The sequence below is a fragment of the Mugil cephalus genome, chromosome 22 (genome assembly GCF_022458985.1).
Source record: "Mugil cephalus isolate CIBA_MC_2020 chromosome 22, CIBA_Mcephalus_1.1, whole genome shotgun sequence".
Lineage (NCBI taxonomy): Eukaryota > Metazoa > Chordata > Actinopteri > Mugiliformes > Mugilidae > Mugil > Mugil cephalus.
The window spans coordinates 15,934,702-15,948,305 of record NC_061791.1 but is presented as its reverse complement, the minus strand read 5'-3'; the positions used below and the strand labels follow the sequence as shown (position 1 = coordinate 15,948,305).

At 39.3% G+C, this 13,604-nt stretch overlaps 1 protein-coding gene across 1 annotated transcript; it reads right to left on the bottom strand.

Moving 5' to 3' along the window:
- Positions 1-1,264: 1,264 nt before the first annotated feature.
- Positions 1,265-5,345, bottom strand: LOC125000418 (angiopoietin-4-like). Its single transcript, XM_047575968.1, is given in 7 exon segments — positions 1,265-1,563; positions 1,913-2,086; positions 2,239-2,356; positions 4,179-4,270; positions 4,378-4,405; positions 4,563-4,633; positions 5,333-5,345. Coding segments are annotated over 7 exon segments (795 nt in total).
- Positions 5,346-13,604: the final 8,259 nt, after the last annotated feature.

Here is a 13,604-nt window from a genome sequence, read left to right as displayed (position 1 = left end):
GGAACGAAAACAGAGTTACGCTACACCCAAGCAGTGTTTCCAGTGGCGGGTTGCCAATCATAAATCCTAGCTGCCGCTCCTTCAAATGTCTCGGGTACTCGTGACTACTAAGGTACACAACAGATAACTATCTTGCTCAGTACTCTTTGAGGTTCTTATTCTACCGGTTTACACTGGTCACTTTGTAAACTTCCTCAAGTGTCTCGATCCGCTGGACGGCGCTCAGTTTATCAATAAAGAACGAGGTTATTGTGGCCCAAGAGTTTAACACCACTTGTCCTTTTCTGTTTATTATCTCCTCTTTTGAGCACTGACGTTCTCACTACTCACTGGTCTGTTGACAATATCACGTGATGTTGGTGACTGACGCTACACGTTAAATTATCTGACGTTTCATCGAGTTGTTTTCTTTTTGCTCAGGTGTATGTGTGTACAAATACAAATATTGGATCATATAATTAGTAATATAATTATATTTTAGCATCAAAGATAGAAATAAAGGAAACTTTAAGACCCTTAAGGAGTGTTCATGTGATTTTACACATGAATAGATTTGTGAAATCAATCAACGCATAATAATCGTGATTATTGCCTGTAGCCTGCATTACTGCGCTTCAGCCGATTGAAGCTTACCGAGCTCAGCCAGCGTTCCATTTAACTAAAATATATATTTCTGATGCAAGCTGCTGGGGTGGTTCTTGCACAAGAGACTGTTTTCATAGCTGGCAGAACTGCAATTTTAGAATTACTCGCAGTGACTATGTATCTTTGTGATATTATGATTTGTGCTGGGTGTTACATGTACTGAATGTTATGGGCTTATATGTCCTGTGTATGGACTGTAAAAGCAAATTTGAAGTTGAGGGGAGGGGCCTCTGTGGATCGTCAACCGTTGATGTAGAAATATTTTGTCTAGGTTAAGTATAATAATAATATGGAATAATAATAATTTAAAAAAAAATCAACAAAAATCCACCAAAAATCTTTTAATGAATATGTTTCATATGCTCAGATGAAAAATTTTGAAAGCTGTTTGTGGTAAGATGTTAGAAACCATACTACAAACGTTGCACCACTATATGTATGTATAACTTTGATATATCTGAATCCAGTCCTAAGCAATGTGACACACAAATATATGATAAAGCGTCATCTCAACTCTCTTTTACTGAGGCGATAACATATTTTAAAAGAATAAACCTTCTCCAAAGTCAGACATATCATTCAGGTGCGGAATAATCAGGGTGACCAGTGTAGGCACCTCTCACTCAGATTTGATCATCATTCTGGAGGCCTTGGCCGAGTAAGGTGCAGGAGGTTTCCAGGTGAGCCAGTGGAGGCCTGAAGCCCAACCGATGTGGTTACCAGTAGGATGCCATTCTCCGTTTAGACTGGCAGAGCCACACTTGCTGTACCACCAACCGCCGCCCTTCGAAAAAGTGCACTTGTTTTGAGCAATGTCCCCGAAGATGCATGGGGAGCAGCCGTCGTTGTCACGGTCGATGGTGCTGAAGCCATAGCCGTTCTGGTCAATGCCTTCATACGCACCGCGGATAGCGTCACCTTTGAGCAGAGATGGACACAATTTAAAGACAGAATTCAGAGTTCAAAGGAATTCACTAAGCCACTGGTCACATCAGAACAAGTTAGTCTGGCTACACCAGACTAACTCATCAGAATACGAGTCTGGTAACACTCCATTTGAATTTCAATGTGGGGTGTAATTCAACCAAAACAGAGAAATGCAATTGGATAGTTACAAACAGTCAGAGAATTTTCTACAAATGCCTTAAGGGCACATTCAGAACTAGCATTTACTTAAATAAAAGGCATTTAAGCTTAAATACAATCCATATACAGTTCATAGGACAGATGATATCTGAGGAGGTAACAGCATTTTAAAGATTTCTGCTGCATGTCCCAACGTTCAGTCTGAAAGCTGATTTCTCATTCCCCAGTCTAAAGTTCTTGTACTCAGCGTAAGCACTGCCACCCTCGTGGTCCCACAGGTCCACTCTCAAGGTCCACTTCCTAGACTTGTTCTTGGTGAGTAAGAAAACCTTCTTCAGACCAAGCCAGTGGTCCTCTGAGGGAATCAGCAGAACGCAAAGAAAAGGCTTCCTCAATAAACAAAACTGTGATGTTAGCATTGCCCTATTTTGTATTTACCAAAGCTCTTTTAGAACTACACAGGCATAATCCTTAACACATGCAGCAGTTAACAGGTTATTTACTCACGTGTCAGGGTTCCAAATCCATTTTTATACTCTGCCCATTTTCTGTTGAATGAAACAGTGGGTCCGCTGCGTTTCTGAAACATGGTCCATCCTCCATCTGGAAGCATCTCACAGTACACCTGAGCAGGAAGTTCAGTAAACATTCAGTATGTTAAGAAAACCAGATGACAAAAATAAAATCTTTTATTATAAAGTCCATATTTTCCATCACAACGCGGTTAATTTCAGTTGCACTCTTGACTTAAAGTCACAGAACAGAACAGGCAAGCATTTTAACGTTGCACTATGAGGTCACTGACATTCTCAATGACCTCATCTTAGTAACTGTTGGCCTGTGCCAAGTAGTACTTTGTGGTACTTTGTAATAACTTATCTCGTCAAACCAAACACAGAGTGTATTGTATCTGATAGTGCTCCAGTGTAGTCCTTTCCCGTTGTGGCCTAACATACAGTAACATCTGATGTGATTTTTGGAGTATGATGCTTTTTAGTAGCCTTTCCAAAATGAAAAATAAAGTGGTAAAATTGTGACAATGAAAATCTGTGTTTGTCTGCACTAAGCTACACAAACATTTCATCTCATCTTCTAGTACTTATCCTCACTAGGGTTGCGTTGGTTGCTGGAGGCTATCCCAGCTGTAATCAGGCGAGAGGCGGGGTACTCAGGGCTACAAACAAACATATATCTGACGTATAATGTTGCAGCGTGCTGCTGGATTCCAGATGGGGACTGAATAGGCTCTTGGCCAATTGTGGGGAACCTGACGGAGTCAGCGTGTAATATGCGGCCTTGTGGTGGCTCAGCAGCAATAGGGGTGCGGCTTACTGAGTACAAGAAGCTTAAATTTACAGGTGGTACTCTGTGTGAAATGGTGCACTAAATGAGTCAAAGGCTGAACTAAAATATGTTGGATTCATGTTAATGTGTATTTAAAAAAATAAATTTATGGTGGAAAATTATAGAAAATTTATAAAAACTGTCAACCAAAGATTTTGCGACCCCCCTACAGTGCCTCCGTGGTCCCCATAGGCCTATGCCCTAATGTTGCCTATTATAAAATCAATTCACTTGAAGAACAGAATTATCCAGCAACAAACTACAGCATCCAACCACCACAAATATGAATGACCTTGTGTGGTCTGCTGATTATGGACCTTCTCTGCTCTTTAAAAAAGTGATGTCTCCAACATGTGTACCAAACACTTCTTATCATGTGAAGACAGACCAATGACAGGCATTTTCTTCTTTTCATAAACACAACACATTCAACAAACACAGAGACACAAAGACACAATCAGGGCATTCTCAACAAATGCCTTAAGCTCTGTTAACTGGCTGGTTGAGTTATTTCATTTGTTGTTTGTTATCTGTTTTACAACAGATGCGTGGTGGAGTCCAAACAGTGTGTTCCTCAGATGAAAGCCGTTATGCTGTTAATTCAATTCAGTGCTCAGATGACAATTGACCAGAACAATTTTATTGGCCCGGCAAATCTCTGTCGGAGCATAATGGGTTCCCGACGGCGCAACTCCAGCCAGCTAACAACAACTGACGTCACCATTTCATGCACATAGTCCATGTTGTAACCACAAGTTCACAAGTTCCATTTGAAGGTGGCAAAAGTTGTTTTTTAGAATGAGTATGTTCTGCATGCTCAAGCCATGTATACAAACTGGTTTAGTACCTGTAATCACTAACTTATCTCATAGCTCCCAGCTCATTTAACGTGTCTGCCAGACCTATTAGCATTGTAATGTGAAGTCATACCACACCCAACACGCCCAACAAGCATTCCCGTACCTCCCCGTTTGTTTTCACTGCATACCGCTATACCATTAAACACACCGCTACAGCACATGTCTGAGCTTTGGATGATGTGTTCAACACCAGCAAACCACCAGGTACAAGCAGTAATTGTTTTAACTTCAGGAAGTTGTCACCTTGAACGTAATCTTGACTCCAGCTGGCTGAATGGAATAAACCCCACTAGGTGCTTCTGGGTTGAGAGTCTTGATCTATGAGCAGTCGATTCCTGCGTTTGACACGAGAAGAAAAAAAAAAAACAGAAGAGAAAAATGACCAACACAGCATCTTTCAATATAATAATATTAATCTCTCTAAAAAAAAAAAGGTCCATACCTTGAGGAGAAACCGCTTTCTGCAGTTTCTGGCAAAACAACAAAAAAGTTTTTAAGTAAAACTTGATCTTGCTTAAATATTTCTAATCTAATTAAAAGCTGTCATTGACGCGCAGTAAGGGAACTTAAATTGTCTAATGTCGCGGGGTTTGCTGGAGCCTATCCCAGCTGCACTCGAACCCGGACCTTCTCGCTGGGAAGCATCAGCGCTAACGGGTAGAAGGTTTGTGCGATGCTTGTTTTTAACTGAGCTTGTCCTGTGCAGATCAAGAGAAGTGACAAGACGAACCCGCAATATCCAACCACGCTCTTCATTTTGACCTGCATGAAACAGTGACATGAAGTTCACAGCTTGACTTTTAAAAGAAACTTGCAAACAAAAGAAGTACATATTCACCGCTACAAGACTAAAGGGTAGGTTGTTAATCTCCAAACACTTACCTGCATTCAGATGAACCTTGTATCCAAGAGGAGCAGCACGTTTTCTCTCTGGCTCAGTTACCGCGCCTCCTTTATAGTCAAGCTAAACACTGTCACTTCCTGTATGGTCACCTGGGTGGGATACACGTTGTGTATTACACTAAATTAACATGCTCTGTTTTCACTAACTTTTCACTAACTTTCCCAACTGCAAGGGAGTCCCTGCTGAGAAGCATTTACAGGACTTTTTCAGGACATTCCATGGCCAGGTCAAACAAGAATAGCTGTGTTTAAATAAATTTTCTCTTATGGAATCCACAGAGAAACAAAAATCTATTCATGTCTAGAATGTTTCAACATACCTAATGGCTCTTGAGTAACTTATTCTTCCTAATAAATGTACTATTTTGCCTTGTGGTTTGATGACACATTCATGGTACTTTCATTCATGGATCCCAAATGTTCCTGTGGTGCTACGAGCACCCCAAAGTTTTTAGCCATCCAGGTGGCACCAAATGTCTATAGATAAGCCTTACCTGGTTTCCACATGATGTTCTCCTAAGGCAGGAGTCCCCAGACTGCAGTCCCCGGGCCAGATCTGGCCTGCTAATCAAACTGGAGTGGTCCTCATAGTGATCCCAGACAATCACTCTAAATGTCGCCAATTCTTTTTAAAATTACATTTTCCTGTCACACATGAGTATTTAAAGTTTGGCATTTTAATTACATTTTAATGTATACAATTATATAATATATATGATATATATTATATAATTATATGACACTTTAGAACACAAGACACATAGGTAGATAAGGTGCAGTGGCAAGATGATGGCAGTACTTACGATACGATGGTAATGTTAATGTACAGCAGCAACAGTATGTAATAATAATAATAATAATAATGATAATAATAAAAAACACATAGAAATGTGTCATGTGCAAGGTGAGCATAGGTACATAACTGCAATATATAATATGTACACATGTATAAAGAAGTGTATCTATACATACACCGATATGATATAATTTGATATGTAGTATAGGTGTCATATACGCGTATAAGTACTTGGCTATACAAGATATACATACAATAGATAATATACTGTGAGTATAAGAATATGTAAATGTAAAGAGAATGTGCAAAAAGACAGAATATTGTATAAATGTGATATATACTATCAAACCGGTTAATATTAACACATATCACATATGATATGAAGTTAATGTTCCAGTACTTGGAGCGGAGTGTTGAACAGGGTACACAGTGCAAAGGTGACAAGTAGATTTAGCGCAGTTCTGTGATGGTGGCTCTGACAGAGGTAGATGAGTTGTAAAGTGTTATTGCCGTTAGAGGAACGATTTCCTCTATCGTTCCTTTTAACATTTTGCATTTTAATCCTTGCTTATACAAGGTACTGTGTCTGTGTGTATAACATTTGTAGTGAATAGTGAAAGTAAACCCAGTTTGCGATGCCAAATACTGCTAACAAACATCTTTTGCACTTATTTATCAGTAGTATCACATAGTGAAACTGGTTGGAGAGAATGCTCGACTGGAAACGTTTATTTTACAAATGCAGAAAAAAAACATAGAACATGTTTTGTTTTATGATCAAGAAAGCAGGTTTCCCTCTTTACTTCTCCAGTACAGCTACTCCCAGTAAGGTGAGACCAACAAAACACAAAAACCCCTGATGCATTTGTGTCCTGGTATTCTTTTCAAACGCGGTACTGTTAGACGTGTCCAACATCCATCACACACTTTCAATTTGATTGTATGTGTACGTGCATGTCACTAGTGTACTGTTTTTTTTTCCCATGTCCACCAGTCCCATTATTGGAAACACAATAAATAACAACAACTTGATCTTGAGGCTTCAGTGTCGCTACACATATTTTCTCATGGATCTGGATAGACATACTGTAAACTCCAACTTGACTGGATGGATGCACACTGCTAACAAGGTAGCACGTACTATTACTGTGGTTTGAGCACAAATGGTCAAAATATCCGTAATTATGGAGTCAGCCTTTGTATTTTAAATATACGATATAGTTCCATTAAAGCTAGTAAACAACTTTGAATGTGCTGAGATGAAAACAAAAGCTCACTCTGTTATTGCCTCCATCAGGCTCCTCTCTACTCTTTTGCTGCCGTGCTCATCTTTTTCCTGCCCTCAATACGCCAGTAGATGGTGCTCTAGAGCTGTTGTGGATTCAATGGAGAGCAGTAAACTAACTTAAAATGAACTTTGTCCTCTTTCCATCAATCCACAGAGACTACTGGCTACACAGTGAATCCTAATCTGTTTGTTCGTGAAACAGTCTGGTTTTTATTATTGGCTAAGTAGTGTGTAGGTAATAAATGATCTTCTGTCATAACTGATGCTTGGATCTCCTTCTTTTCCCCAAATATATTTGTAATGTCTTGGGATGCCAGTTCCACAGAAACCACACAAAGCTTTATGTTAATGTAACCTATTGTACTTCATTACATCTGTAAAGATTAAGCTAGGTCCAGCTTTATTTCAGAGATGGTTGTGTATAAAGTCAGCACATGCAGACTTTTATTTATTTTTAACCACTCTCCTGCATCCCGTCTTTCACAGAAGAGAAGTAACATGACCTGAGATTCATGACATTGATCATTATGGAAGGAACAAATGCACATGTAAACTAGACCTACTTTACAGTAAAAGTTAAATTAGCTCCTTTTCAGTTTTAAAGAACTGCTTCTCCACACAAAACACACAAAAATCTCAGTGACAATTTTAGGGCTGGTGTCACTCTTTGGGGTTCAAGGGGAACAACAACAACAAAAGGTTTAAAATGCAGACTGTCAAGGAAGGTAGGTTGTATGGTTGGACCCAGTAAAGAGGCAATGAAGCAGGGGATAGAGGCAAAAAGTAGTTCATGAATATAAGAAAAACTGAAAGTGCTGCAGATATGGCAGGAGTCCAAACACAAAGACAAAATGAACATGACGGGATAACTGGAAGATGGCAAGTAGACAAAAACATGACACAACAAGTAAAACGACGTGACTCCGAACGAAGGAAAAGGCAGAGTTATATTTACACAAGAGAGCACAGGTGCGATGAGACACAGGTGAAACGAATGAGGGCGGAGCACACAAGGAGAAACAAATCAGCAATCAAGGGAAAACATGAGAAGGAATATCAGACAGGAAGCCAAGGAACTTAAAACAATAAATAAAACAGGAAACTAAAAATATGTTCGAGGTGAATGATACGGAGTTAGTGTTGGAGGTGTGGACAATTTTAGGTGCATAGCATCTTGCAAAGTTGGAAAAATAAAATCTCATGTCACTGTACAACCTGTGTTCTGCAGTGACAATAAAGGATATTCTTTTATTAATTCTGTTTTTCTTCTCTTGGGTGACAACAGAAAATCAAAGTGTTGTTATTTAGAAGACATGATAAGATCAACATCCTCCCTATTATCTGTTTCAGGCTGGAGCCTGACATGACAAAAGCAAATGCACAATAAACTGGTCCAAACCAATCAAAACCTTCAAAAATATTCCATGAAAAAAAGCAGACATCCATGCTCATGTTTGATCCCCACAACCAAACGCTGGCAGGTGTCTCCATGTCCAACAAAAGTGTAAAAACAAACTGACAGCTGGTAAGGAACAATCAGCTGGAATCCTGATGGAGGACTTGTCCTTGTATTAAGACACTGAGGGTTTTGTATATTAATGATGAGAGGTGGAGCATTTAACAGCAATAACTGAATTAACCAAATGCAAGTTAAAGCAAACCGAATCAGACTGAAGTTACACGACTTGACCTGATGGGGGTGCAACAAACTAATTTAGAAAAAAGCCGTTGACTCAAACTGAATCCACCAGTTCACTGGGTCAAATCTAACTGATGGACCAGTGCATGTTTTTGCTTCTTGTTTTATCACTTCTTCAAATTTACAAAGATTAACCTGAGATCACTTTAATGTCTAAATGAATCTCTACTCTTTTCCCCTTTTTGTCTAAATTATATTACAGATGTAGAATAGTTACGAGAGAAGTACGCACGACATTATCATTAGCAAGGGTAAAAAAGATGCAAACATATTTAAGCCTTAAGAATAGGGAAGAATAGAATTAGAATAGGCTCTATATATGATAACTGAACAGTAAAAAGCAATCAGGCTAGTAAAAGGTTGGTCCCCTTTTTGCCGTCTTAACTGTCTTAATTCTTCATGACAGACTTTCAACAAGGTGTCGGAAACATTCTTCAGAGATGTTGGTCCATATTAACAAGATGGCATCACACAGTCCCCACTCACAGTGTGTGTGTGTGTGTGTGTGTGTGTAGTTATTTTTTCTACATCCATGGTTGGTTTAGGGTTATTATTTTGAATGGTTCATCAGTCCATCAGCTTTGATAAATCAAGCATCCATGTGCTCTCAAGGCCAAAGTGTGACTACAGACATTATCAACATCAGCATGAGAAATTTCAGTACATGTAAAATAACATCTTAATGTTAATTGGGTAATTAATGGGTAATTATTTTGACCGGTTTTCTTTTTGTCAGTTGTTTCATAACAATCAGAGACAACTATTACTCATTGTTGTTGTTCCTCATTTTTAAGAAAATAGAGAGATGTAATCAATCTAAACACTGAAAAACACTGAAACGTGGCTGCAGGATGATGAGTATGTCAGTTTAAATGAGGCCACGCCATCCAGTTATAGTAACTATCACATTCCTCGAGGCACAGGCCGAGGAGGAGGAGTGGCAGTAATCTTTCACTCTGATTTATGTATTAATCCTAGACCTAAGCAAAGCTTTAATTCGTTTGAAAGCCTAACTCTTAGTCTTGCGCATCCAGACTGGAAAACACACAAACCAATTCTCTTTGTTGTAGTGTATCGCCCACCTGCTCCTTACTTGGAATTTTAAGCTGAATTCTCTAAGTTTCTATGTGATTTAGTGCTTAGAAAAGATAAAGTCATTATAGTAGGTGACTTTAACATCCATGTTGATGTTGGCAGTGACAGTCTTAGCTCTTCATTTATGTCATTATTAGACTGGCTTTTCTCAGAATGTAAATGGTTCAACTCACTGTTTCAATCACATCTTAGATCTTGTACTAACTTATGGCATAGAAACTGAAGGTCTAACCATATATTCTCACAACCCTCTATTGTCCGATCATTTTCTTGTAACATTTGAATTTACTATAAGTAATTACACAGTTAAAGGAAAGACATTTCGTTATGGTAGACACTTATCTGATGATGCTGTGACTAGATATAAGGAATTAATACCTTCAATATTTAACTCAGTGCCTTATGTTAGTGATGTGGATGTCAGCAACCACAATCTAACTCGATCACAAATAGATTATTTTGTTGACAGCACGACAGCATCGCTTAGTACAACTCTATATCTAGTTGCTCCTCTTAAAAAGAAGGTGGTAAATCGAAGGAGGGTAGCTCCATGGTATAATTCCCAGTTGCGTAGTTCAAAGCAGACAGTTCGAAAGCTGGAAAGAATTTGGCATTCCACTAGTTCTGAAGAAGCTCACATAGCCTGGAAAGATTAACAACTTCTAAAAAAACTCTCCGTAAGATTAGGACAGCGTATTATTCTTCATTAATAGAAGAAAACAAGAACAACCCCAGATTTCTTTTCATTACTGTAGCCAGGCTGACAAAGAGTCACAGCTCTGTTGAGCCATCTATTCCTTCAGACCTCAGCAGTAATGATTTCATGAGCTTCTTCACTGATAAAATTGTTGGCATTAGAGATAAAATTCATAGCACCCTTCCATCTGTCAAAGATGTAAGTACAGTGGCATTAGAAACCTCTGTAGGACCTAGTCAACATTTGGATTCTTTCTCCCTAATTGATCTTCCTGAGCTCACTTCAGTTATTACAGCATCTAAACCATCAACTTGTCTTCTAGACCCCATCCCAACTAAGTTGCTCAAGGAGGTTTATCCATTAATTAATACCTCCATATTAAATCAGATAAACTTATCTTTATTAACAGGATATGTGCCCCAGTCTTTTAAAACTGCTGTAATTAAACCATTACTTAAAAAAACCCACTCTTGACCCAGATGTTTTAGCCAACTATAGGCCAATTTCCAACCTTCTTTTTATCTCTAAAGTTTTGGAAAGGGTTGTTGTCAATCAGTTGCTTGATCATTTAAACAGGAATGGTTTGTTTGAAGAGTTTCAGTCAGGTTTTAGAGCTCATCATAGTACAGAAACAGCTCTGGTTAAAGTTACCAATGATATCCTCATGGCTTCAGATAATGGACTTGTCTCTATACTTGTCCTGCTAGATCTCAGTGCTGCATTTGACACTATTGATCAAAATATTCTACTACAGAGACTTGAAAGTGTAATCAGGATTACAGGAACTGCACTAGGCTGGTTTGAATCATCTGTCAGACAGATTCCAGTTTGTCCATGTAAACAACAACTCTTCTATATATACCAAAGTAAGCTATGGAGTTCCTCAGGGTTCTGTGCTAGGACCAATATTATTCACATTATACATGCTTTCCTTAGGCAATATTATTAGAAAGCACGGCATAAACTTCCATTCCTACGCAGATGATACCCAGCTATATTTATCCATGAAACCAGATGAAATTAATCCGCTGGTTAAACTCCAAGCATGCCTTAAAGACATAAAGGCTTGGATGACCTGTAATTTTCTACTTTTAAACTCAGACAAAACTGAAGTTATCGTATTTGGCTCTAAACATGTCAGAGATTCATTATCTAATCACCGGCTTTTGTTGGATGGCATTACCTTGGCCTCCAGTACTACTGTGAAAAACCTTGGTGTTATATTTGACCAGGATATGGGACCGCTTTCTTTCACCTTCGTAATATCATCAAAATTAGGAGTATCCTTTCTCAGAGTGATGCGGAAAAAATAGTTCATGCATTTGTGTCTTCCAAGCTGGATTATTGTAACTCGTTACTGTCTGGCTGTCGAAGTAGCTCTTTAAAAAGCCTTCAATTGATTCAAAACGCTACAGCAAGAGCACTGACAGGAATTAGCAAGAGAGATCATATTACTCCAGTATTAGCTTCTCTTCATTGGCTCCCTTTAAAATCTAGAATTTAATTTAAAATCCTCCTCCTTACATACAAGGCCCTGAAAGGCCTAGCTCCATCATATATGAAAGACCTCATAGTACCATACTGTCCCAGCTGATCACTACGATCTCTATGTGCAGGTCTGCTTGTGGTTCCTAGGGTTTCTAAAAGTAGATTGGAAGGTAGAGCCTTCAGCTATCAGGCTCCTCTCCTATGGAACCAGCTCCCAGTTTGGGTTCGGGAGGCAGATATAGTCTCTACGTTTAAGGTCAGGCTTTAGACTTTCCTTTTTGAAAAAGCTTATAGCTAGGGCTGGACTTAACCATCCCTTAGTTATGCTGCTATAGGCCTAGGCTGCAGGGGGACGATGCACTGAGGACATGTCCTCTCCTCTTTCTTCCCTGGCTCCTGTCCTCTAATATCTTATCATTTTATTTTCTGTCCCTTATAATTTACTAACCACTGTGTCTTACTCTCTCCCCTCCGCTCCCCTCCCCCTCCATCGTCTTGTGAGGGTCTCTGGTCTGGAGTGCCGAATATCTGACCAGTGGAGTTCTAAGCTACATCTGCTGCCGTGGCCTCATCAACCAGCCCAGTCTTCATAGTCTGGAGTGCTGTGTATCAGACCTGTGGAGCTCAATAAATTGCATCTGCCCCAGTCATCATGGCCTCCTCCAGTTGTCCACTCCTATCTAGATGAACAATTCACCAACCTGCCCATGATTCCTGTCATACTCACAAACTGTCACAGATCATCAACTTTGTGTTATATTACTAGACCCTACATGTTTCCTTCCGCTTGATGTATGTATCTATGACAGAAGTTTGTTTATCTTGTTTCTCCTGCTCTTATTTTCTCTCTATCTTCTCTGTTTCTACCCGGCTGGCCTTCGGCAGATGGGTCCCTCCATATGAGCTGGGTTCTGCTCAAGGTTTCTTCCTGTTAAAAGGGAGTTTTTCCTTGCCACCGTTGCCCTCAGGCTTGCTCTGGAGGTTGCAGGCTGGTTTTTGTGAAGCGTCTTGAGACGATTTGTATTGTTATTGGTGCTATATAAATAAACCTGAATTGAACTGAATTGAATTGAAGATAGTATTGATTATTTAATGACTTTGTCTGCTTTAATTTAGTGGCCACTATGATTTTCGAATAAAAAGGAGCCTCTCTGTTGTCGTCTCATCTTTAACACGGTGTATGAAAAGCTGGTGTCATGGCATGACATGGCAACAAGGTGTATTATGTTTATTATTTTGGTTCCTGAAAACAGATCGCATTGTCTCTTCTTCTCTGGACTCCACCCTCAGTAACATTTCCTTTTAGATTTCCAATCCGGTTGGGTTGAGTTGTCATACCAGGTTATGTGTGCATAGCTGATGAGGAATGAAGGCAAACATACAGCCATGCCAACAACATAAAGGCTTTCAAAAAGAAGTATCATCTTACATATTTCAGTGCAGTGGGTTGACATTCTTTTAGTGTTTTCTGCTGGCAGCATGTTATGTTCCTATGTATTGGTTAACATCAGATTCAAACAGCATGAACTGCTTGAATTCCAGGGATATTGGCAGCCTGAATTTGGAGTCAGAGCCTGTGTTTGAGTGGAAGCACGTTATCGATGACGGACCCACACTAAACTCAGTGGTGTTTGCTTTTGTTAATACTGTAACCAGATACTATATTATACAATAAAAATATACTGAAGCTTGAGAGAGCACTG